General features: G+C 46.5%; 1 protein-coding gene across 2 annotated transcripts in view; it reads right to left on the reverse strand.

Annotated features, from left to right (window-relative positions):
* Window positions 1-27,168, reverse strand: part of SPATA20 (spermatogenesis associated 20) — a 50,395-nt gene that overhangs the window by 13,331 nt on the left and 9,896 nt on the right. For both annotated transcript variants that reach the window (XM_054978456.1, XM_054978457.1), the window contains exons 3-14: window positions 26,220-26,284; window positions 25,195-25,349; window positions 24,948-25,091; window positions 19,965-20,166; window positions 19,748-19,878; window positions 18,315-18,419; window positions 15,487-15,561; window positions 12,682-12,894; window positions 9,960-10,152; window positions 7,990-8,158; window positions 4,847-5,055; window positions 1,890-2,089 (exon numbers count right to left, since the gene is read on the reverse strand). In XM_054978456.1, coding sequence (XP_054834431.1) covers window positions 1,890-2,089; window positions 4,847-5,055; window positions 7,990-8,158; window positions 9,960-10,152; window positions 12,682-12,894; window positions 15,487-15,561; window positions 18,315-18,419; window positions 19,748-19,878; window positions 19,965-20,166; window positions 24,948-25,091; window positions 25,195-25,349; window positions 26,220-26,284 — 1,861 coding nt within the window. The remainder of the gene's footprint in view (window positions 1-1,889; window positions 2,090-4,846; window positions 5,056-7,989; window positions 8,159-9,959; window positions 10,153-12,681; window positions 12,895-15,486; window positions 15,562-18,314; window positions 18,420-19,747; window positions 19,879-19,964; window positions 20,167-24,947; window positions 25,092-25,194; window positions 25,350-26,219; window positions 26,285-27,168) is intronic.

Raw genomic sequence — 27,168 nt, forward strand, 5'->3', positions numbered from 1 at the left:
GCAATGAAGCAAGAACAATACGTTCGTTCCACATTCTTTCCAAATGCACTGAAAAGGACTCTTGATACAGAAGCCCCAGGGCCCTGCAACATTCTCGGGACAAATTTTTCAACTGACGGATGCACAAAGGAGCCAATGCGCGCCTGTTAGGGGAAACCAAAGCTAAGGGGTAAGAGCACTGTTTCTTTCCCTCCCCATTACACTCCCTTGAGCATAGAAAGCACTACAACACCCTTAAGCAAGTGCAACGTAGAGGCACCCTCCTCCCGCAAGTCTCACAAGAGGACCAGATTTTGGGTCTGATCCAACCACAGCCTGGGCATGCAGTCAAATTCAGGATCTTTCATGGCTCAAGGAGGAACGGGGTGCTGCTGCTGTTCTGCAAGAGTACCTGGCCATGTCAAACCAAACAAAAAAAAGTAACGATAAACCATAAATCAAAACTGGAACAGCTCCCAAGCACACCCCTAACATATATTCTGAAGAATCAAAGGAACGTCTCCTAGCCAAATGCAGAGAGATGTTTCCTATCCTGCCGTCTCTCCCCCCCACCCCCACCCCGCTTTCATACTGCCACCAAACTGCGGGCTGCCACTTGGCAACGAGGCAGGGGGACTATTGAGGGCAGGGAACAGGCTCTCTAATTAGATCTTGGAGCAGAAAGCTGGGACTAAAGGACTCTTGGCAACTCTATCTGCTGCCAGCCAAGCAGGAACTCCCCTGGTTCTCTATAGGCTGTGCCTGGAACAGGGTACAGAACCTTGGCAGCCGATGCCGGGGAAAGCGGAATCCTCCCAGGTTGCAAAAAGCGGCAGAGGAACCTCAGCTTTGAATGCGGCTTTCTGGAGCGAGAGGAGCCTGGACTGGTCTGCTTACAGATTGCGCTTAATGAGATTTCAGTCTGTTAAGAAGTGGCCTCCGGTGGCCCAGGATCAAGTGAAGACCAGCTTGTGTCCTCAGGCAGAATCTGTGTACCCGGACATTTATCCATGCGTGCCTGTATCAGGGCCAACCCCATCCAAAACCCAAATGCTGCAGGAAACCAATCAAGGGGAGGGAATTGTAGGCTCTTAAAGCTTCAAAGGAATCACGTTATGAAGGCAGACGCAGTCCTAACAGACTAGGCATCTGAAGCTGCCTTATACTGACTGAGCCCAGTGATCCTTCAAGGACAGTATTGTCTACTCTGCTGAGCAACTGTTCCACGCAACCCATGGACCAAATGTCCCCAGCCAATGGAGACACTTGTGTATTGCGGCGCCTGCTTCACAAAAGCTCTCCAGGGTCTCAAGCAGAGAAGCCTACTACCTGTCTTACCTGGAGACGCAGAGGTTTACCTCTGGGCTGTGGCTTAGTGCAGAGCATGTGAGTTGCATGTGGAAGGACCCAGGTTCAATCTCCAGCAGTTAAAAGGCAATGTCGAAGCCCTCTAATGGACAGCCCCTGCCAATCAGAGCAGGCGACGCTGGTCTGACTCCGGAAAGGGTGGCTTCCTATGTTCACGTGACCTTCACCTTGCAAAGCAGATGCTCTGCCACTGAGCCACGGCCCCTCCTGTTAAACCGAAGGAATAGCAAAAGCCGACAGAAACAAACAGAGAACTGGAGGGACCCACCCAAGTGTGCCATGCGAGAGATGCTTAGAAGATGGCAAAAAGATATGAGAAAGCAAACCCTTCTTGTTCCCGACACATCATCCACAATACAGGAAACGGGCCTCAGGAACACAAAGGAAGTTTCCATCTTTCTCTCCCTCTCTCCTTACTTCAATGTGCCAACCATCGAGGTTTCATATCAAGCGTGTGGGAAAGAAACTGTTCTACCGGTGCTAACTGGCAAGGGATTGTGGCCCCCAGGGGAGGGCTCCTATGGCTTGCCCACCCACAATACCTGTTGGAGCGTCAGATGGGAGGCTGCAGAGGCACGAGCCATCTCTGGGAGGACCACAGGGATCTTCAGTAGCCTCTCGGAGAAGGCGGCCAAGATCTGCCCAGCTTTTTTCACCCACTCCTTGTGGCCAGTGTAGCTGGCTGCCCGGAGGAGATTAGTGACAGCAATAGAGTTGGGGCTGGGCTCCGCACCATCTTGGTCTAAAGGAAAGGGAAATGACAGTCAAGCGGCTACATAAGAAGCACAGCAAATTCACATTGACTCAAGCATTAAGTATCCTCCACCTGCGGCCAACGTCTTTCTAGCTAAAGATTAACAGCTAAATACCTTCTGACTGCATTTGTACCCAGAGGGGGTCTTTTCAAAGACCAGAGTGTCTAGATGGCATTTTACCCAGCCTAATTTTAAAAAGTAAAGGAGTTGCTCATAGGGCACGGGTTTCAAGTGGTAAGCTCTGCCTTACTCCTCTAGCAGTCAGCCATTTGCCCCATAGGCTGCCTGCCTCTGTGACATCAGAGCAGCTCAGCCATCATCCAGACAGACTCTGATTCTTGGCATAGACACAGGTCCACTTAGGGTTGGACGGCACTGACAGCATCTAATCTGTGAACACAAAAATGTGAGGACGTGTTGCGAATCTCCAAGTAAAAGCTGAACAATCAGGTACACAGATCTAAGACTGGCACATTCCGATTCATTCCTCTGTGCCTTGCTCACGTCCCAAGCTCAAAACCTTAATGTCTGTCTCTTTTAAGACTGGAAACTGGAGCATAAGTTGGGGCTGTGGATTCAGCAAACATCTCCCTTAGGAGAGGTACAATGCGGAAGTCTCAGTAGGCGGCCGTGTAGCAATACGAAGTACAGAAATTGATTTTCTTTTCTTTAGTACAGGCATTGGGAACGCCATGAAAGGGTCTCTCGGCATTTCCACACTGGTACCGATCTAGCCCGCACTGTACACAAACATCTTGTCAAAGCCAAGCATGAGCTTGTGCCAAACTACCAAGAGTCTGACAGGAACAGACCCACCCATCACCAGTCAATGACAAGATCAAAAATGGGGAAAGGCGCATGAAATTCTCTTTTCGCACTTTGTATGGATTCACACCACCACTTTTTCCAACCACACCTTGCATTTTTCATTTAGCTTCATTTAGCTTGAGGCAGATCTTTAGGCAAACATTTCTCTCATGAACGGCTCGACATATATTGAGATCCCAAGTCTACCAATGCTGGGCAGTTGCAAAAGGCCAAAGAGCAAACCTAGGCAGGTCTACTCAGTAGTCAATCCCATTTTATTCAGAGGGGTTTACTCCTAGGAAGTGTTCTTAGGATTGCACCCCAAGGCTGTCAAACCCAGATCGGCCCTTAATCTAGCCAGAAAGTTCAAAACAGCAAGAAGGGTATTTGAGATCTTCTATATAAATGTGGAAGTGGCCTTGCGGGAGAAAAAAATGAGTATTCTTCATGGTGTGAATCCATCTACAAACGCTTTTCTTCCAGATTATTTTCCTCTGTGAAATCTGGGGCGGGAGGGGGAGGCTATTCATGGCATTTCTCTAGTATTCCCTTGTAGGTTTACTAAGTATGTAACTTCAGAAAAGTCCAGAGAATAAGACAAAATCACAGAACTTCCCCTTGCAAATGATCCTTGCAGCTGCTGCGAGCTGAAAGGGCAGAGCGTATGCTTGGACCTAATGCGCACCTCCGGCCCCCAGGACTCTGGAGATTTGTACTGGAAGGGAGACTGGTGCTTCGGCAGCAGCTTGTGCATCCCCCCCCCCCCCACACTCTTTTTGTCAACTTTTCCCTTTCGATATTCAAACTAGCACATCTGCCTTTCAGCTCTCACTCTAATGCTGTTAATCTCAGCACAGATTGTCGGGGACGCTGGCATTCTGAAATACAGGTAAAGCAAATTTAGAAACTAGCCGCTTCGCAGAGCAGAACTTCTCCACTTCTGCCTCCTGCTGCAGCCCACCGAACCATCCCAAATTTTGTTCCTGCTGGACCCTCGGGAACAACCATGGCGGGCTAAACAGGGGCCTGTAATGGGAGGGATTCTGCAATCCATCAGTCAAGAGCACCGGCAGCTGCAGGTCTTCCTGGCATTCCCTTTCTCCAACCAGCCCCTTCCAGCCCTAGGAAACGTAATTCCGGGGCTGCAGGACTTGCATGGAGTCACAGCCATGTGAGTTGAGAGGCTGCAGCGAGTAAAGGGAAGTGAACCAAGCCACTCCTTCCTTTCTGTTTCTTCAGTGGAGCTCTGCTGAGAGAGGAAGGGAGCGATTTCACCCCTTCCCCATCCCCACTGCAGCCTCCCAACCCACACGGCTATTACTCCACCTGGGTCCTCGTTGGATACTTGTTAGTGTTGTCACATCAGTAGGCACGAGTTCCTCAATTGTAACATATAATGGTTACAGGCAGGGCTTTTTTCTGGGAAAAGAAGTAGTGGAATTCAGTGGTGGAACTCAGGACCGCACAATGACATCACTTTGGGTCAGCTGGAACAAGGGGGGAGTTTTTTAAAGTTTAAATCGCCCTTGGCGAAAATGGTCACATGGCTGGTGGCCCCTCCCCCTGATCTCCAGACAGAGGGGAGTTTAAAGGGCAATCTAAACTCCCCTCTGTCTGGAGATCTGGGGGTGGGGCCACTGGCCATGTGGCCATTTTCAAGAGGTGCCGGAACTCCATTCCACCGCCCACCAGCTGAAAAAAAGCCCTGGTTACAGGAAGGGGCTTTCTACTCCAAAAAGGTATTCCACTACTGCAGATTCCCTGCTTATGTGTCCTACATATACAGAAAACCGTTTCCTGTTGGTTCGCCATTCTACAGTAATTGGTGGGTGTAGAATTTTTGGGCAGGCTCTGATTAGCTCTACCCGCTGCACCACAATAGGAGACTTTGCGAAGGATTTCTTTGCTCAGTTATCTGATCCCTAACAGGCACTTACCGTCCTTCATGCGGAGGAGCAAGGAAGGGTCTGCAGCCTCTGTGGAGAAGTAAGCAAAGCCCTTCGGATCCCAGAAAAGGTCGTCTTGCTTGTGCTGGAGCTGCACAGCCCACTCCAGCCACTGGGAGTTCAGCGAGGCCTCGTAAAGGTCAAAGAGGGCTTGGATGACAAAGACGTAGTCCTCCAGAAACCCGTGGATGGGGACAGAGCTGCAGAGGACCAGAGCAACATGAGAAAGAGCGCATTGAAAGGAGGCAAATCAATACGATCTGCATCACAGTCAGATGGCATCTGCTCCTGGGCTCTTTCCCTGGCACAGAACTGAAGGAAGGGGGAGTAGGGGCAAAGTTATTATTTGGTGCTTTTGCTCTCGTCTGTTGGGAGAACGGGGTACTGGAGTGAGGTCTGCGTTTGCACTTGCAGCGTATTGCCAGTTCACACCAGAAACTGCTGCGGAATATTCAGGAGGTCTGGTGTTAAATTAACACTGGGCATTGCAGCAGCATTTACTGCTGTTTCCCCCGGGATGCCTGGAGGAGAGGGCATGGGCACTTCCAGAAAAACGGCATAAGGGTTTCTGTCTTCCCGCGTGGAACGGCTGGAGAACAAATCCATTTTAGAGGACGGGTCCTCGATTTATTCCCCGACTCAGTGCGAACAAACGGCTGATAGACAATATATTCTTCCCAGTGGGGATGAGCAAGCAAAAGAAAAACATCAGTGTTTCATTCCCTATGGAAGCGGCCGTGCAGGCATCAAGAAGGGAAGCGTTCTACTCATGGAGTTCAGCAGAGAATAGGCTGCTGCTGCTGCTGCTGCTTGAAAAGAGGCAAGATTACAAATTAAATGCCCACCCCCAATTTCCTTTGTGCCCTCTCCCCAGCTTTTCACCCTCCCCCTTCATGTGCCAGCCCTTAAGTGAGGGGGAGAAAAGAGCTCCCGGCTGCACTAAGGAGCCAAGCAACCCCCCCCCTTTTCGATTGCCTGCCTCTCTGCCGGCACAAGCTGTTTCACATTCCGCTTGGGAGAAGAGTCATCTTTGGGAGGGTGGAAGCCACGAGGAGGGGCATCAGCCTGGGGGCTGCCACTGGCTGGATCAGCACAGACAGCCACTGCAAGGCAGGCCTTTGCCGGGGCGCCCTGGAGAGACGCAGCCCCCTTCTCCAGGAAAGGCTTCTGCTGCTGCAGTGCCCGCCCCCTTATCTGCTCTTGCGTGTCCCCTCTTGTGCCAAGTACATGCATGTGCGCTGGCCACTTCCATCTACTTAATGCTCATTCTCTGCTGGATGGAATTCACTGGTCTCTGCCCAAGAGCTCCTTCCACGTGTGCAAGGTGGGGGCATCTGGTGACTCAGCTACGAGCCTGGAAGGCCCAATTCAGACGTTCAGCCCTGAAAATCACTGGATGACTGCCACAGTCTAGGACAGCCCACTCCTGTGGAAGAAAGGGTGGCACAGGAGCACAGCTCTAAGGAAGGCAGCTGCCCAGGGGCAGAGGGGGAAGGAGAGCCAGGTAGGGCGGCAGCAGCAAGGAGGGAGCAGCCTGGAGAAAGGCCCACCCAAACTAGCTCCCTTCCCAGCAAAGTACTCCTCTGGGATAAAGGCCTCCCTTGAGGGGGAATGGCTGCTCAAGCATACGAGCAGGGAATTACTACATAAAAAGGGACCAGGGGAAGAGGGATAAAAGGCCCCAGCTGGAGGGGGTGAGGAGGCAATGAACTGAAGGCTGGGAGAAGGCTATGGGGAGGCAAGCTTGGTCCTATGCAGGCACGAAGGTGCCATGTTTTCTGAAGCCTCTGGAACATGGCAGTCGTGGCCTAATGGAGCCAGGAGGGGCTTTTCCCACCTAACCCAGTTAGCCGGACTAACCCCTGGCTTAACCCTGATGGAAGGGTGCAGTGGCCAGGACAGGAGCCTAAGGAGCTGGGGAAAGGATCCAGACAGGGACAGCAGCCCTAGCAGCAAGGAGAGAACAGGTGACAGGGAACAACTGTGTGCTGGGTTGGGCCACAGGGCGGTGATTATCTGCTGGAGTTGGGAATGTGAAAGAAACAAGTCATTAAAAGTGCAGGCTTCAGTGTTCTTGGGTGTTCCCTTGTCTCGGACCCCGTGGAGAAAAGACGGCCCTTTTCCAGGGGAACATGGCCTGAGCCCCGGGGGCTTCATAATAACCTTTAAAAAGCCACTCTCATTCAGCTTTTGTCCTGCCAGCTGTAATATGGGGGATAATGATCCTGGCCTACTCTACAGGGCTGCTGTAAGGGGGTGGTGAGGTATCGCAAGTGAAGCACTTTGGGAAAACGTTATGTTTATTGTTGGGCACGGAACTTTTTAGGAAACCCATGTCCCAGCTGCTATTCAGACTGCATGGTGGTGCGAAAGAGATGGCGCCCTCCTCCGCCCAAAGTACAAGCTGGTGTGAAAGCAGGATCATACACTTCACTACTCATTCGGGGTGCAGTCCAAAGCTATTAGTAGCACAGGGAAGGGGGAGGTTTGCTACTAAGCACCAGGGAATGCGGAAGGGCTGCACCAACTAGGATCTAGAACTATACATTGTACAGCTCTCAGATCAGAATCTCCCAACGCTTTTCCAGACTCAATTATGAATGTTAAGCAAATATTGTCTAGGTTTTTGGGGGTGGGAGGCGAATCTTATCATTTAGATTTCAGTGGTCTGGAATTTGGAGGCAGGTGAGACAGGGGAGTAGAGCCTAAAGGCTGGAGGAACAGGCCACAAAAAGAAAAAACAGTAAGCTAGAAGGGAACATTGTGGCCCAGAAAAGCTATCTGCTATCTATAACAACAACAACATTCGATTTATATACCGCCCTTCAGGACAACTTAACACCCACTCAGAGTGGTTTACAAAGTATGTTATGATTATCCCCGCAACAAACACCCTGTGAGGTGGGTGGGGATGAGAGAGCTCCAGAGAGCTGTGATTGACCCAAGGTCACCCAGCTGAATTCAAGTGGAAGATGCAGCTCTCCTGGCTTCTGAATCTTTGCCAGATATTATTTGGAGGGAGAAACAAAGGCCCAGTCCTGGTGTACTCCATTCTTCAAGTGCCTGCTCCCACACACCTCAGCTAGAAGGGTGGCACTAGTGAGACAACTGCAGAGCCCCCTATCGCAACTCACCTCTGCTCCACTGAGCTGTCTTGGCCCTGGTAGCAGCTCCTGAGGAGTTTTCCAGAGCTGGCATTAAACATGTGGCTCTGCAAAAAGCTAGCTGCCCTTGCAGCCCGGTCAACATATTCTTTCTTGCCCAAGATGGCTCCACTCTGAGCGAAGCCAGAAATCATCAGCCCTGAGAAGGGAAAGGGGCACATGGTCAGACTCTAAAAATGACACCAGACAGTGGTCAGCTTGACATCTTCAAGTCCTCTATGAGAAAATCTATTTCTCCTGACATTTCAACACACTCGGAAAACAGGTCAGAGGCCATCAAATCTCCCTACTGAGTTGGAATAAAGTCTAGCCAGTTGACACTAAAATGGCTGCTTACAGAGGTGGCTCTTAATATGAACTAAATGAAAGATGAATACAGACCACCATTTACCAAGTGATAACTTACCAGAATGAAGGGTTACCAATTCTGGCAGGGGAAATTCCTGGAGATTTGGGGGCAGAGCCTGGGAGGGCAGGAACGGGCACTTACCTTGTGCCTTCTCTGTGTGTTTTTTCTCCCGGCGCTTGTGTGAAGATGTCACTTTCGGAAGTGATGTAGTCACACAGTGCTCCGGACAGGGCCGATTCTTTGAGAATCAGCCCCAAACAAAGCGCAAAAGCATCTCACAGTCAGCTCAACGATGTCATTTCCAGAGTGACATCATCGTGCCCGCTGGGAGCACGTGCCATGCAAGTTCCCAGGGTGCCTGCTGGTGGGGGCCAATCTCCAGGCAGCCCAAAACCTCCCGCCAGCCGCGCAGGTAAATCACTGGGAGATTGTCTGACACTGGCGGGCACTAGGGTTGCTAGGTTCCTATATTCTCCTGCTGGAAGCGGGGGGGGGGGGACCTGGCACTTACCTCGTGCTGGCAGAGCACGCACACTCCAGCGCCCATGCAATGACATCACTCCCGGAAGTGATGTCATCACACTGGCCACGGGAGCACTCCCGTGCTCTGCGCAGGGCCAATTTGGCCCCGAATGAAGCGCAGGAACGCTCCCGCAGCTGGCACAACAACTTCACTTCCGGGGGTGATGTCATCACGCAGATTCCTCGGGAGCTTGCCACCTCCTGCTGACCACTGGTGAGTCAGTGGGCAAGGAGGCAAACGCCCAGGAGTTTGCTCACCATTGGTGGGTACCTGGGAACTCTAGCAGGCACCTGGGATCCCTACCCATAGTACTCTGTTGTGAGGAGAATTCTGCCGTTCTTCTCCTCCCAACTTGGCAGAAACAATACATGCCAAAAGAGTGTACATGTGTAGAAGTTACCCCTTGGCAATCATCTGCTTTTAGCCATACAAAAGGAACCTTGGTGGCTCTCATTACTTATCCCAATACTTTTTTTTTTTGTGAGCCAAACTCATTTCTGAAAGAAGACCCCATGAATTCTGGAATGATTTGCTAGACAGAGGCATTCTCTCAGGAGACAGGCATGTGTCAACAGTTTCTCCCATTATATTTTCATGGATTTTCATTCTATAAGGGACAGTAGTGCCCCCGTGTGTTTTAGGAAGACGAGAAACCACAAAAACACAATCGTATCAGTTAAGGAAGACTCTTCCAAAGCCTCCATGAGGAAAACAAGAGAAAGATTTTGCTGCCCCCTCGTGGTAGATAGGAGAACGTTTTCAGAAAACAGTTCTCTTGTGCGTGATGGAAGAGGGGGGACAGCAACCATCAGACTATTTTGGTCATATCAAAGAATTAGCGATGACTTCCCGCTACTCCATAACTTGCACAACACTTACCTTGGGACAGAAAAAGAAAACCTAGATTTGATAAGATGGTACAGTCTGATTGCCTGCCAGTTATCATTTCCCTGACTAGAATACCATCTTCCCACAGAGCTATATGCAATATGATCAGATGCACACACCTACACAGGTGCATCAAGCGTCAGTGAGATCAGTCCCAAAAGACCCACAAAGAATGCTTACCGTTCCATGATGCAAGCATCTTGGTGTCCAGATGGGGCCGCGGTCGCTGCCCCCGTGCTTTATAAAGTTTTTCCCTGCTCTTAGCAAGCAATGCCTTCAGCTGCTCCAATCCCAGTCCAAACCTAGCAGCGGTAAGCTCCAAGGAATACTGAACTATGAGGACATTTTTCCCTTTTAGTTCATTGTGAGGGTCCTAAAACAAAAACCCAGCATCAGTGAACAAGACTGGAAAGGATACTCTCATGTGCTAACATCCTCCCTCCCTACAAGCCTACTACTGATACAGTGCTAAATCTAGGTTGAGATTGTTGTTGTTGTTATTATTGATGATGATGATGATGATGATGATGATGATGATCAACTGCACTTATAAACCATTCTTCTAGACAGATTAACTTGTGGAATGAACACTAACTTGTTCACCCCATTCAGAGCAGTGAACAAGTTAGTGTTATTATCCCCACAATACAGCTGGGGAGCTGGGGCTGAGAGGAGTGGCTGACCCAAGGCCACCTACTGAGCTCATGGCAGTAGTGGGATTCGAACCAGCAGAGAGTGCTAATTCACAGCCGAACCACTTAACCACTGTGCTACAGCACCTCAGATTCACAACCAGAGCATACCCCAGCCTAAGGTGAGTTGCACCAAGACACTTTTCATATAAAATGCTGTTCACTCACAGCAGTGCTGTGTCTAGTTGTTCCGGAGATTCTTCCATTTAAGTTTGTATTGATAAAAAGAATAGGAAAGAAAAAAAAACTCGACACAGGGAAACAGCGCAAAAATAATAAAGAGCAGCATATGCAGTTAAGAACTTCAGAAGTGGATCCCATGATGCAGGCTGGGGTTAAAGGGGAGGAGTGGTTGCATGAGAAAACAGCTGTTCTAAAATATCCTCCACAACACTCCTGTGAACTTATCACAAGAGAACTCTCCTGCCTCTGCTCCCTAAATAATGACATTGTTTCCTCTGAAAACCCAGTCACATGTGAAGTCTACACCAGTCTTTCTAACACTTTCACTCAGGGTTATAATAATAATAACATACTTTGTAAACCGCTCTGAGTGGGTGTTTTAAGTTGTCCTGAAGGGCGGTATATAAATTGAATGTTGTTGTTGTCGTTATTATTAACAGCCCAGTTAATTCTGAAGTCCAGTCTCAAATAATTTTCCTCAGCAAAAGCTTCCTTCTGCTAAGTAGAGGCTGATGCTGCCTAGGCAGGAAAATCTCCTCTCTCTCTGTGAACACACCTCTCTCTTTCTAAGAACCTTTTCTTTTAGCCCAACAAAGGCAGATGTCACTCACATTATCCAGGTGTCTTCCACAAAAGGAGTGTTTCTGATCGGGGTGAATTACGTTGTCCGAGCACTGAATACTATTATTGGGGAAAATTTGATCCTTCCTCTGGTAACTGAATGTTCTGAGAGTATAACTTGACATGGATTCTTTTTGGCATCAAGCTTTTCCAAATTTGTAAATAATCATAACCTGCTTTCAGTATCCCAAGTGCTTTCCATACATTACTTTGTAATCCTAACAGCCCTGTAAGGTAGAGCAGTATTGCAGACAGCAGCTGAAAGAAAGAACAGCTTGCCTAAGGCTACATGACGGAGGAAAGATTTGAACCAGGGACCTCCAGCCACAGCCACCATGTGACACCTGTTCTCCCTTCTCACATCTCAAATATTTTCTTCAGTCTGACAACTCATTTGCACACTGAGTTGACATTCAAAGGCAGGAAGGATGTTGAAGCCATGGAAACCAACCTCTCTGGCATCATCTCTCCCCTATGGCCAGAGTACCATTAGGCTCACCAGTATATCATTTTTGCCAGGAGGACATTCCTGTGTGTTCCGGAACATGGGGGAGAACGTCACACAGACAACCATCCACATATTTACGTCCTAACTGATATGTCACTGTCGGGGCAAACCAGGATGTGGGTTGCTTAGCAGAATTGGGCAGGGGGGTATACTAAGGACAAACTGGCAGGGAAAGCAAGCAGACGAGGCAGGAATCCGGAAGAACCAGGGCAGTCAGGCCAAAGTATCCCACTGTCAATTTTATACACAGCCAAGGAGTTTGAAGTGTCGACTGTCTACCAGCTTGCCAGCAGCCACATCCTGCTTCCATGTATAGGAGCTGGTGGAGGATGAGAGCCAAAGAAAGCAGGGACATTCCAGTGGCCTCAAGTGAGCTCGCATCCCAAGGCAGTGCATGGCTGAGAAGGACCAATTCCCAACAGCCACGTGACCTTATTGATCGCTGTAACTAATGTATGATTATTCGTCAGAAACATAGCTAGTGTTATCTAGGCAATACACAACAACAGTACAGGATGAAGGCATGGCATCTGAGAGAAAAAAAGGGAAAAATTACTGGAACTGGGAAAAAAATGTTTTCCTACTGAAAACCTCTACTAGGCCACACACAAAAATAAACAAGTTTTGTTTCAGACCTTGAAGGATGGAGAATAAGTCACAAAACAGCTCACACGTGTTTGTGAGTTCCAAAGTTTGCACGCTGACTCACTTGGCAAGCTGTTTCAGCAGCAGATTGCGTAGCAGTCTGGGGAATACTGTTTCTTAGCAGTGGAGCTACTAAGTTCAGGAGCAGTGCCTAGAATAAGGCTGCAAAAATGTCATCAGCACCTATTGGTTAGCACCTGTGACATCACTGGCCACGTGACACATTTAGGTTACACCTCTCCTCCCGTTTTACCTTCATTGGATTCACATTACCATCCTCCTTAACCCCATAGTGATGCATAAAGACATCTGCTGTGGTCTTTCTCTCTGGGATTCCTTCAACTGGGTCTGGTAGAACCCACCGGATCTCCTCAGCTGTCCACACACAGAATGCCCCTTCTTGCTTCTCTTTTGACTGGAGAGAGGGGTAGGAATCGGCATCTTCTGCACTGTAGAACCCTCCTGACTGAAAACGAAAGCAGCAGCATTGGAATATACTCAACACCAAGTACCCCAGGCCCTGTCCACTTCCCAAGCACAGAAGCCACACTGACCAAGGAGCAAGAGTTTGGCTAGGAAGCATACTGAACGGGAAGTCTAAGTCATTTACATGATTGTGACCATGCCACACAACATTTAAACATTGTAGCCACATTTCTGATTTTTAGACTTGCAGCTTTAATTTTAAAAAAGGAATTATCTATACCTCAAAGCTGCCAAAGAACAAACATCAGTTGACCCAATCAGGCCTCTGTGTACCACAATGCATTGCAAAGGCGGCCTGAGGCAGTCACCCAGACAACCAGGGGCTCCTTGAGTTTTGCTATCTTCTTGAAGAGCCAGGAGACAGCAGGGCTTCCCTGACTGGTTAACTGCCATGTTTTAGCTCTTTTTAAGTTGAAAGCAACTAATAAACGCATTAAATAACGTATTAAATAAATCACTTCAGATGACACCAAACTGCATTCTTGGTTATCCTGCTTCTTTGGACCAATCTCACCCTCTCCTAGTCCCAGTGTAGTTATTGGTTACCTCCCATTTTCTCTTCCACTCCCGCCAAAAAAAAATCTCCAAAGAACTCTAAAACATTCATGGTTACTTGTCCTCTGAAATATTTCAAAGCTATTTGAAGTTGTTTCATGGTAGAAACAGTTCTACACCATTTGCAACTGACCAGACGCTCTGGCTGCCTAACCAGGCCGAGCCAGGCAGCAAAAAACAAGATGTCGGATCGAGTTCAGAGTGAGCCACAGCCACTCATGACTGGTGGACTGCCTTCAGCCTGGTGGGCCGCAAGCTGTACAGTGCTACAAAAACTAGCATCAAAGGATAAGAAACGCTTGAGAATGCTTCCGTCGTTTAAAAATGGCCAGCCTTACGGAATCAGCTGTTGCCATGGTGAAGCAGGCAAGACACCTTGGGAAAATGGGGCAAGGGGATTCCACTACCCTCCAAGCAGGCAGTCTTTGGTCACAGTTCCCCAACTGCATCTGATGAAGTGGGCTTTGACCCACAAAAGAATATGGCATGGTGTATTCGGCAGCCTTTCCGGTACAAAAGGACTGTGTGATTTTTTTTTTCTGTAAGACATTAACATGGCTGCCCCCCCTCACCCAGAATCCCTGTTAAGGCAGAGGTCTGCAATCTGTGGCTCTATATCAAACAAATGTGGCTCAATATAAAACAAAGTACGTCTAATTAAAGGGGAAAAAATCAAATGTTTATGTTAAGGTATTTTGTCGGGGGTGGGAAGGTAATAGAACAGCCAGTTAGTGAAGAATGGCGGGTAAAGATTTTTATAGATCTAAAGAGCTTCTCTGAGATGCTGTACAGAAAGGAAAATGATCAGGGGGGAGGGGGGGAACAGCTGCCAGTAATCCAAGAGAAAACCATGTACAGATCTATGTCAGTTGCACTAAAACACTTGCACAGGGTGCTCCTGGGTATATTTATCACTTATTGTGAGACCTTCGGTGTGCCAGCCCAAATAAAAAACTCTAAACAACCATGGAAACTTTTGGGATTATTAATCAACATGTCAGTTATTAGTGATGTTATTTTATATAGCTTCAGTTAGACTGCCTTATACTGGCTCTTTGTTGATCTGTTGCTCTGAATGTTGATGTAGTTGGGCTCTCTAATTAGAAAAGATTGCTAACCCCTGCCCTAGGGAATGCTGTCTTAGGGCTGAAAGATACATTAGCTGCAAGTATATATAAGAAAATCTCCGAAGCTGCTTCTAAACACAGAGGCTTTGGGAGGATACAACTTGCAGCTGAGAAGTTCTGGGTGCTGGAGGTGTTTATGTGGTCCCATACTCGTTGCTTCTCCATCTCCCCACTCCATCTCCGTGAAGTTCTATGCATATTTTCCTAGAAGTAGCCACTATCAGGGGTTTATTTTGTGCGTGTTGTGCATCATGTGTCATTTGGCCCTAAGTTACTATATAGCTTTAAAACAAAATGTTCTTTCATTTCTGATGCTTTTAAAATCCAGCAGAGATAGTTCCAGGGTTTTATGGAATTAACTCCAGGACGTACTGCGGGGAGTAACAGAGGGTGCCCTATGTCCAATTGAAAGCATAGAGTGCAACTATAAGACTGAAATCTTCAGGTACAATCAAGGACTGAACTGACTGTAGTTGCATCCGTTCACCATGGAGGGTGGAGACTCAGAGCCAAGCTACAAGTGATGCCCGACACAGGTTAGACACTTGTCAGCTTCCCTCAAGTTTTGATGGGAAATGTAGGCATCCCGGTCTTGCATCTTGGCTCTCCATTTAATTGAAGTTTACAGAGCGGCAGTTTATGGGAGGGAGAACATGTGGTCAGGAGGGGAGTGCAGGTGTCAGGCTCTCGCTGAGCACCCCCCTTCCCCTCCGCTCGGTGTGTGTGGGGGTCTGTAAACTTCAATTAAATGGAGAGCCAAGCTGAAAGACCAGGATGCCTACATTTCCCATCAGAACTTGAGGTAAGCTGACAAGTGTCCAACCTGTGTCAGGCGTCACTTGTAGCTTGGCTCTCAAAAGACAAACAGAGATCCTGATGAGGTGACTTACCCTGTCACTCAGATCCCGGGAGACGTAAAGCAGAATGTCTGCAGCAACATCGGCAAAGAATTCCTCACCAGAAATCTGTTTTAAGAAAGACACAAAATAGATTTTATTCCAAATGAAATGGCAAATGAGGAAGAAGGGAGGGAGGTCAATAAGATATACTTGAAGTTTGCTATTTAAAGTGTGTAGGGGGGGGAGAGAAGGTTGTTAAATCCACAGTGAGACCAGAGGGAGCATAATTTGTCCATCAGGATCTCCAAAGCGCACAACTGTAACAAAAAGTAGAAATAGTTTTAGGTGGGTGGTCGTGTTGGTCTGCAGTATTACAACAGGATTTGAGTCCAGTGGCACCTTAGAGATCAAGGTTTTCAGAGTGTAAGCTTTTGGGAGTCAGAGCTCTGAAGAAGGCGTCTGAGGTGAGAGCCAAGCTACAAGTGACGAATGACACTTGCCTGGCAAGTGAACAGACTCACGTGAATTCCTCCCTGTTCACTTGCCATTCACTTGCGCTCCACTTCTTTTGTTGCATTATATGCTCACTCCTTATTCTTATATGTAATACTGTATGTTATGTACGTGGTTTAGATAGTGGGGGTGGGGGTTTTTTTTGCTGTTGTGTTTGAAAAATAAATAACGTGTGTTTTTTTTTTTTAAAGAAAACTTTGAGTAGCAGAAATGGCGATTGCTGGGCAGGATCACAGCCTGGCTCATTTTGCTATGATATGCTGCTAAGCCTAATGAATAAACGAGCGCACTGGGGTGGAAGGGCTCTAGTCTTGTTCTTGGTTCTGCAATGATACATCGGGTGAAGTCATTTCCTAACTCAGAAATAAACAGCAACACAAATAAATACCGTTGTGGTTGCTGCAATCCGCTTGCTTTCCCATTTCTCCATGACTGCTCCGCTAACACGCATCCTATACAGCTCCTGCCCCCAACTGCCCTCAGTGATCCTTCCCCCCACCTATCCCAGCATGCCCCCCTCCTTTTTTTTGGCCGCAACCAACATTTTGGACTAAACCAGGAACACGGTGCAAACTTATTCTGATTTTTCTGGTCTGCACAATTTGTTCTTCTTGATCGCAGAGCAGGGATAAACGACCAGGATTCTCACCTACATGTAGACTTATCTTAAGGCTATTTCATAAGGTTAATGAGCTGTGACCATCACGGTGCCAAGAGCAGGATGTGAAAGGGAGGCAGCCAAGATCATCATAGGCTAGGGAGGAGACTAGCACAGGCATAGCAGAAGCTTTCTTGGCTTCTGTATCTCGTACTCAGAGCCGAGCTGCATCGGGGCAGCCAGGTAACGGGCAATTAAAATCAGTGCGGGAAAGGAGAGCGGCTTACTTTCAAAGCTCTCACCTCCTGCTATGGCCAGCAGCACCTCTTGCTGAGAATCCAGAGGAGTCCTTTTTTTAAAAGGCTTCTGCATATGCCATTGATGTGACGAGAAAGTTGAGGGGCATTACTTACCTCCGCCTCAGGCTTCCCTCTGAAAAAAGTCTCCCCACCTCTGTCAAGTGTTCTTAAGTTCCACTTGCCGAGCAAAAGCGGGAGGGCAGTTGGATACTCCTAGGGGACATTTGGGGACATTTTGCTGGGACGGTTTGTGTGGGGAGTGGTACAGCAGGAAGCAGATGGCACAAGCTGCCCACGCCCAACATTTCCCAGGGCAAGCAATCGTGGCTGACGTCTCAAGAAAACGCATTCCGTCTCAGAATGCGTGCACCACAGAGGAGTCGTAATACTCCTTGCTCCACTGAACCATTTCTTGTTTCTCTCCCCCCTGAACAACCCTGCACATTCAACAACGCACAAAATGACAGCTCTATGTGTTTGTCTCAGTTTTCATTATACTCCCAAGGTGCCATACTATTACCAAGAATAATTTCTAGATGAAAGAAGAAAACCCTGCATGTACCTTGTTGCCATCTCCATGTACTGTCATAGGCAGCTTGACAGGAACAAGGAAGCCAAGAAACCTTTCAATTTCCTTTCTTTTACACTGGATTAATCATGGAACTGGGTTCAAGAAGCTCCATTTCTGTCTACATCTGTGTCTTTTCACCTAATCTCCTCAAAACCTGTTAACTCACATTTCCTGAGCTATGGAGGGGGAGGGGAAGTTGAAGGGCGTTCAAATACTTCTCTCAGTTGTCTGCTAATTGTGAATCCTATCTCGAGTCCTGGGCACACTGAATCTCAATGTATGATTCAGATCATGAAAGATATAATACTCCCTCCAAATGATACAGTCTTGTTTTGCTCTTTGGGCCTGAAAGCTGTTGTGGTGATGGTTTGCGAGTGCAGTGTTAAGTTCCCATACGTGGCACCACGGAATAAATAACATGAATGCAGAAAGCTTAGAAGGAGAGAGTAGTCGTGATATTGATCAGAGAATTGTAGTATTTCTGTTCCCTGGAACGTCTGACCTTATTGGGATAAAAACATGCCAAGGCGGCTACTTCGAGAATAATATAGAACTGAGAAAATGCACCCAATTTCTCCTTTCTCTCCAAGGTGTGTCCGCATAATGTCCTGCTTTTGTTCCACTCTTTGTTGAGATGAGCCCTCTTTATATCACCAGCATGTATCCAGCCATGCATTTCCTCTGCCATCATGTCTGATTGTGAATGAAAAGGTGGTGATTTCCATCGAGTCCCCCCTTCTTGCTGCAGATTCCCATTGTGCCTCCTATGTCATTCCCAGGGGTCCTTTGACCTCCCAAGGAAGTCCTGCTCTGCGTTGGTTGGATACACACTGCCAGTTCTTTCTGGCCCTCTTCTACAAGCCCCCAGATATTGCTTAGGGCGTTTGTGAAGGAATACCTGAAATGCCTTGGCGTAGGCTGCTGCCAGCTGCCCCTGATCATACAGCATCTTCTCAAAGTGAGGGACGTGCCAACGCTGGTCTGTGGAGTAACGATGGAACCCCTGCAGGAAAGTGGGTGCGAATAGCTTTGTTATCATTTCTCCCTAGCTGAGACTGCGGTTAGATCTTGTTTTCAGCTGAACATTCTCTGCTTCTAAATATATATACACACATACCTCTGACCAACTTACGTGTTACATTTTCTCCAGGGATGTCCCTGAATCAGGTAGAGATGCACGTCCTGAAGTGCCGTGATTCAGATCAGGAATGTGGCACACAGTGAGAGAGGCTTAGACCTCCCCCCACCATGCCATTTTATCTGAAACGACCCTGGGGAATGTTACTTACTCCACTGTGGACATGTAAAGCATAGTTCATCAGTACATGCGCAGCCTCCAGTGGATGAAGTTAACACCCTCCCAGGGCTTTTTCAAGTTAGTAACATGGCATGGAGAAAAATCTAATGTGTAGTAGGCCCGCAGAATTTGCAGCCAGGTCTACCTAACAGAGTGATTCCAAACTGGCCAGGGTCCACCAGAGGCTCCTTGTGCATGGTTACGTCTAAGGGTGAAGTGAAACCACTAATGTGAATGAGACACGCCAAAGCCTGTGATGATGTGATGCTTGGGCACAACAGAACTGCCATAATACCCACCAGCAAAGATGGGAACAGAATTACAGGTGCATGGCAAATGTGGGAGCCGACATACCACATTCTGCTTCCTGCAGAGACCGGAGATGATATACTGTAAGCTTTCTTGTCGCTGTTCCCTGTGGTAAGGTAGCACTGCAATCCCAAACACAGTTACAACCTTCGAAGCCAATGGACTTAGAAAGTTGTTAACTCTGTTTAGGATTGCACTGTCAGTCAACCATTCCTTCCTTTGCCTATCTTGTTGAGCAGCCCAAATGCAGTCTTGTTAGAGAATCTGGCCCTAGTAAGCATAGACTATATTGACATGGGAATATCTGTGGCTGGCAATCAAGCCATTCTCAGGATTGGCCAGTGCGGGGGGGGGGGCAGTTGCCTGAGGACCAGAAGATCACTGGAACAGGGTGTCTCTAACCACCCTGATCCACATGATAGATGGAGTTATCTTTTATTGAACCAGCTTATCCAATAAACCAACCCAGGGATCTTATCTTCAGACATATAACTCTGGCTCTTCTTCTAAACTATAGTTTGTATTCTTCCATGATGCTGGGCTTGTTGGCTTTACTTTTATATCTATTTCTTGACCTTCCTCAAGGTGGATGATAAAGAGGTAGAATCGAAAGCTACAAATGGAATGCGTAGGAATTGGAGCAAAGGCTACTAGGTCCTGAAGTACCTGTGGATCCTTTAGTGAAGCTTGTGAAGAAGTGAGCAAGCACTCTCCAACCTCCTTACCTGGGCAATATGATCATGAATCCCACCATATGCCATCATCTTGAGTGTGTGCAGTGCCATCTGCAGTGCCCGTGCCCCTTCAGACGTTGACCGGCGAAGAGCCCAATATGAAAAGAGGAAATTCAAGTTGACTGAAAAACAAAGATTCCGGATCAGCTGCTTTTGACATTCTACTCTCTCCTTCTGGGATTGCTGGACTAGAAGATTGTGAACTAACCTGGAGTAGGAAATTTGGGAGACTCTGAGAATCCACCATATTCTTCATCATAGGACTCCGACAGCTGTTGGAAACATCTGGCCGTCACCTCTTGTGAGGATGGGGGAACTTCCTCCCCTCGCACACCCACATCAGTTCTGGCTAACAGTGCAGACATAATTTTCTGGCTGTTTTCCAAAAGAGTAGTTTTGTTCCGTTTCCACTGGGGAAAGAAGAACCAATTAAAAGCTATAGTTTTTCTACTAATTACTCATGACCTCTGCTGCCTCCAACTATTTCTGTCCTTGGGAAAGCTGGAATCCTTTTCTAACCTGGTATCAAGGCAAACCATGTTAGAATACTCCAGAAAAGTCCCTGGTTTGCCCTCAAGGATATTGTTCCCACTTCTGTGTGTGTGTGTGTGTGTGTGTTATGTGCCATCAAGTCACCTCCAACCTATGGCAACCCTATGAAGGAAAGACCTCCAAAATGTCCTATCATTAACAGACTTGCTCAGATCCTACAAACTGGAGGACGTGGCTTCTTTTATCGTTTTAGGTCTTCCTCTTTTCCTACTGCCTTCCACTTTTCCTAGTATTATTGACTTTTCCAGAGAATCTTGTCTTCTCGTGATGTTATCAAAGTATGATCGCCTTAGTTTCGTTCCCACATATGAATTGAGAAAGGAGGTTGCAGAATGCACTCTACATTACAAACAAAAGACAAGTAGATGCATCTTTTTAAATATTTATTAGCCACAGTTCTACTTTGAAGGAACTCAAGGCAGCTTACAATATAAATAAAATAACAATCATAAAATAAATAAAACAAAGTCTAAACACACACTTTAGGGCTGCCAAGAAACATAAAAACAAAGTCACTTTAGATCAATGCTAAATAAAAACATCTTCAGCTGCCTCCTGAATATTGGCAGTGAAGAGCTAGATGCCCCTGCCTGGGGATGCTGTTCCACAGTTGTGGGACCCTCTTTCATATACCCACCACCAGGAGAGCTTCTTTAGCTGATGGGATAGTCAGGTGGCCTCTCCCAGTGATCTTAATTCCTGGGCAGGAACATATGGAGAAGATACACTGGTCTCAAGCCTTATAGGGCTTTAAAGGCCAAAACCAACACTTTGAATTGTGCTCGGCAGCAGACTGGTGGCCAGTGTAATTGCTTGGAGTCACATGCTCCCAACAGCTTGTCCCAACCAGCAGTCTAGCCACAGTATTCTGCCCTAGCTGCAGCTTCTGAACACTCTTCAAGGGGAGCCCCAAGTAGAGCACATTGCAATAGCCCAGTCTAGATGTAACCAACACATGAATCACTGTGGCTAGATAGGATTGAACCAGGAATGGGCGCAGCTGACACACCAACCCAAGCTGGGCAAAAGCACTTCAGACCACTGCAGCCACCTGGTTTTCCATGCTGCAAAGCTGGCTTTTCAAGGGAAGTATGCCTCCATCCAAGACAGGAGAGATCTCAAGTTCCTGGTCTGCCTTTCTACTAACCCAGCATTGGGTTGGGATTCTTGTGAGGGTTCAGCTTGTTTGCCCTCATCCTGCCCATTACTGACGCCAACTACCCGTTCAAAACATCAACAGCATCCTTGGAATCAGGTGGAAAAGAAAGGTAGAGCTGGGGCTCATCTGCATATCGGTGACATTGCAGCCCAAACCTCCTAATGATGATCTCTCCCAGTGGCTTCACAGAGATATTAAACATCATAAGGGATAAGATTGAACCTTGCGGAAACCCGCAGGCCAAGAGGCATTCAGCTTCTCAAAGAAGCATGGAGAACCAGGCTTTAAAAGAATGGTGAGGAATCCATCCAGATAGATACGGTTCCAAAGTTTACTACAGGGTAAATGGAGACATGGCATATAATAACAACAACAACAATATTCAATTTATATACCGCCCTTCAGGACGACTTAACACCCACTCAGAGCAGTTTACAAAGTATGTCGTTATTATCCCCACAACAAAACACCCTGTGAGGTGGGTGGGGCTGAGAGAGCTCTGATGGAGCTGTGACTGACCCAAGGTCACCCAGCCGGCTTCAAGTGGAGGAGTGGGGAATCAAACCTGGCTCTCCATATTAGAGTCCTGCTGCTCTTAACCACTACACCAAACTGGCTCTACTATGAAATGACAACTTAACTGAAAGCCACCATTAAAAAAGGTATCAAAAGAAGAGAGGAGTCGTTGATTTGCATAAGCTAATTACTCATTTACTATAAAACTTCCACATACTTTGCCTAAATAAAGAGAACCCTAGTGGTGTCATCCTAAGCACGGTTACAACCTTCTAAATTCATGCCCACAAAAGGACTGTAGTTCTGTACTGTACTGCTTAGACTGTACTGTAAGTCATACCTACTGCACGTGCAACACTTTCTCTGTAGTCCCATGTTGGATGTATCCACTATGAGATTAAGGGTGATTCCGCACGAATGGTTTTCCCTGCTTCAGCTTCTAAATGACCTCGATTTTTTCTTGTGTTTCCACACGTGGGAAGGCAATCCTAGCAGCAGATTCGAAATCACTGCACGTTTTGTCAGGTTTTTTCCCATCCTGCTTTCCCCCGACTTATTTGTCCATGCGCAGCAGATTAGGGATTTTAATCATGCAGAATTCTTTATCTGATGTTCTCCCCACCCTTGCTCTTTTCTCTCGCCCTTCGAATCAACTTAATTTGATTGGCCAATCATGTTTTCTAAGCTACACCCACTACCCTTTCCCTTCCCCCTTTTTTTTTTAAAAAAAAAATGTAAAAAAACGTTGCAACGTTTCTACAAATCTATGCAGAAACATATCCTGTGTCACATGACAACAGCTGACCAATAATGGGTCCATTTTACAACATGCCAAATTTGTTACTTGTTGCTCGCTGACAGCTGACAGCTTCTGAGGTAGAGTGAAAGTGTGATGGAGGGACTTCAGTATTCAACTAGTGGTCTAGGCATTTCATGGAGGGAGAAAGAGACCGTCCTCAACACAACACCTATCACTAAACCACACTGCTCACGAAGAAAGCGGGAAAGATAGACACGGGGTCATTGGTAACAATTTTCCCTCCAAATGTCAATAGCCAATACTCTTCCACAATATCGGTGGGAAGTGCTCTGGCCTGTCCAATATGTTTATTTGATGCAACATTTATGTGTAGCAACATTTTTTTGTGAGAATTTTTTTTCTAATGTGTTGGTTTGATGCAACGTTTATGTGTAGCAACGTTTTTTTTGTGAGAAATTCTTTTCTAATGTGTTGGTTTGATGCAACGTTTATGTGTAGCAACTTTTTTTGTGAGAATTTTTTTTCTAATGTGTTGGTTTGATGCAACGTTTATGTGTAGCAACGTTTTTTGGGGGGGGGGGGAATAAAAAAAAAATGAAGATGTGCATCATTCGACACTTCCCCCGGAAAAAGCTATGAGGAATCGATTTTTATCCTGTCAAAAATTCCGCATGATGGACTTTGAGCCGATGAAATGTGCGAAACAAAAGCCTAATGTGGAATCGGGGAGAAGTGGATTCGTAGGACTCCACCGCGGCATGACTGCTCAGAAAGTCTGATCAAAACTGATCATGTGGAATCCCAATAAAAGAGGCCTTTCTTAAGATGGAGGTGCTAATTTAAGGGCTGATTCTCATGCTATGGCCTCCACAAGAAGCTGCTGGAAACGTTTCCATGTGGAGGTAACAGTGACTTCACATGACAGCTGTAGCATGCAAGAGCAATTCACTACATGAATCTGTGCTATTGTGTGTGGAGTTTTCCTATCCCTGATGTGCTGTCAACTGGCACAGAAAGTGTCCGTGCAATAGGGCCAATGCACACAGTGCCTTGGCTCAGACATAATGTGAAACCATGGTTTATTTTAGCTATGGTTCAGTTTGTGAAACCAGGGTTTGGATTGCAGCTGATCATTCAAATCCCAGTTTACCTCAACAAATGCTGACTTAATTGCCTTCACTCTTTCTCTGCCTCCCATGCAGAGAAATTCAGCTGGTTTTCCACTCTGCTTTGTATCCAAAGTAGCACCAGAGAAGAAGGCAGAATGTCCACGTTTATGCATTGTGCTGTAGTTAATTACCCACTTTCAAACCAGGGTTTCAAACTGTGGTTTGATGCACCCAAATTTTTAATAGTTACAGTAAAGAGGGCTTTTTACTCAAATAGGAGAGCAGTACTGTAAGGAAGTTGTCTCACAGAGATCCATCAGTAAAGGGATAAGGAAGTATAACAAACTTTACTACTATTGCTGTAAACACTGATGGACCATGAACTCCATTGCTATTGCTGGACAATTTCTATGTTGTTTAATATGTCAGTCGTAGAATTGCTTATGTTCTCTTTCGGCATTTCCTCAGTTTTGTATTGGATTTCTGCGTTGTTTTTTTAATCTTTGCAGATCTGCATGTTTTATTACATGTACCCATTACATGTTTTATTGAAATGTCTTTGATATTGACTGTACTGACTCACACTGTGTAATCCACCTTGAGTGTCAGTGAGAAAGGCGAACTATAAATAACACAAATAAATAATTTAATCACAGTTTCACCAGCTATCTCAACCAAGCCCAGTATTAAAGTTGCCATTGCAACAACAATCACACTAAGGCACTTCCAGCAGCTTTCACAACAACTACAAAGTCAAAATCAGTTGCAAAATGTAAATAGATCTGTTTTTTAACTATGAAAAATGTGAATATCATTAATTAAAGCACTAGACTTTGACAAGTTTCCAGGATTGCACACCAAGATGTAAAAGGGAAGGAGGTGCAGAGGTGACTCATTCAGCCTATAACAACTATGGCACAAATTCATCTCTGCCAAATTTCCCCCCCAAAAAACTACTCCATCAGGCCCACGTTCATTCATGTTTCATGTTAGCCCTTCAACGACTAAAACTAGCACCAGTACCTTTTTAACTTTGTCTCTCTTGTATTATTCAAATGAGAATGCCCACCTCTTGTACAAGCTTGAACTCCATACCTGTTCTAGGATGCGGAGTAAAACGGTCCGAAAGCCAACCTGGTAAATCCCATCCTCTGGCGGAAAGTAGGTCCCACCTACAAATGGTTTGAGATCAGGTGTCAACCATACACTCATTGGCCAACCCCCTCCACTGCTGGTTGCCTGCAGAAAAAGACATGGGATGTATTGGGTTTCTCTTCTCCATCACATTTGGAGACAATGGTTCACCAACAGGTGCTACTTTCCCCAAGTTCCACATCCCCACCTGCACAAAGGTCATGTAAACTTTATCAACATCTGGCCTCTCTTCCCGATCCACCTTGATGCACACAAAGTTCTCATTCAGAATCTGACCGATTTCAACATTCTGGAAGGATTCTTGTTCCATGACGTGGCACCAATGGCAGGTTGAATAGCCAACTGAAAACAGATACAGTCAATTAAAGGAAGTTTCCGTAACAAACAGAGCAATGGATAACTGAAATTAAGAGATGAAAAAGATGTATCAGGGCGGGGGGAGGACGGCAAGGAGAGAGACGATGGCAATTTGTTTCTGCAACTGCACAATTTAAAGGGCTTCGTACAAATAAGGGAGGAGCCGTTTGAAAGCAAAGGGGAGAAGCTACAAACCACAAGGAGGGTTCTAAGTAAAATGGTAGCTTGGTTTCCCAAGAACCACCCAGGTAGCAGAATAACAGCAAATATTTACAACTGAGTTCGTTAAATATAAGAAAAGTTATTGGAAATTCTACATACATTTAAATGATGTTTAAATCATGAATTCTTTTTTTTCCCCACAGAGGCTACAAACTTTTTTTAGAAAGAATTTCTTAATTTTTTTAAGTATTCAAAGATTCCAAAATATCTTTATCCTTCTCCAAATCCCGGCCTGCTTGAAACAGCCAGTTAGAGCTCTTCCCAGAGAACAGGTCCACTATTGATAAAGGGCTGGCTCTCCCTCCATCAGCTAAACTTCTTGTTATCTTCAGATTGCTTATTCGTAAGTAATCCTTGCAGCATCATTTGCCGATGCCAACTGCACACCCACAAAAAACAGCACAAGGGCATTCCAAAAGGAAGGGGAAAGGCTTGCCAGAGAACAGCTGGATGGAAAGAGGGAAGCACATCTGGTAGAGGGGGACCTAATTGGGACCATTTGTAATCTCCAAGCACAAACTTATGTTCTCAGAAGATTTAACATAATGATTGAGCAAATAGGTAGGATTGCTTGCACTGCATGGAAATCTGTGTACATAAATGTCACATAAAATAAAGCCAATCCTTTGTTACCTGACAGAAATATCAACTTATCCTCTCTCTTTGCCTTCTCAAATGCCTCCTGACCCCATGGATACCTGAGAGGGGAAAAACAGAGACAAATGCCAGGATTTACATCTACAGCTCACTCTATTTAATATGCCTACAGTTAAACCAGATTGCAGGGTTTAAACAGACACATTTTCCCAATCCCTGACACCTCTAACTGAGCATAATTACATCTGAGACACTGTTAAACAGCACAATCTGTGGAAAAGATAAGCATACAGAGCCGGTGTTATGAATTGGGATAGCTCTTAGAGCTAAGCTACAAGTGACACCTGACACAGGTTGAACGCTTGTCAGCTTCCCTCAAGTTTTGATGGGAAATGTAGGCATCCTGGTCTTGCAGCTGTAATGGAGAGCCAAGCTGTAAAACCAGGAAGCCTACATTTCCCATCAAAACTTGAGGTAAGCTGACAAGTGTCCAACCTGTGTAAGGCGTCACTTGTAGTTTGGCTCTTTGTAAAGCAGGGCTCCTCAGGTCTATTGGGGAAATAGGATTAGCAGCAGCCAATCATTCCTCTGGGATACGAACCAATTGCTGCCTTGTACACGTTACTTTTTGTCAGCACATGCAAATGAAGGATCCTAGTTGTCTGTGTTCTCATTGGGGGGGTTACTAAAAGGGGGTGACGTTTGGGGTGTATATATCTGGCTCCTTCGGGAGGGCGTGTATATAGTATTTGCAATAAAGTTACTCGTATGAGCTGAAATCACTGCTTGGCTAAAATCAATATGAGCACAAGGCTCAATATTTAATAGCCACAATAGCCCAGACCCAGCCATGAAGCACAAGGCAAGGGACCAATTTGACAGGTGTCACTGGCATAGCTTCAATAACCCTAGCCTCCTTGTACTGTTCAGCGCTCATAGACGTATGAGCCTTGCCACGAACGAGCTACTTGAAGGCACAAGAACC

Source organism: Eublepharis macularius, chromosome 4, assembly GCF_028583425.1.
Source record: "Eublepharis macularius isolate TG4126 chromosome 4, MPM_Emac_v1.0, whole genome shotgun sequence".
NCBI classification, from domain to species: Eukaryota; Metazoa; Chordata; class Lepidosauria; order Squamata; family Eublepharidae; genus Eublepharis; species Eublepharis macularius.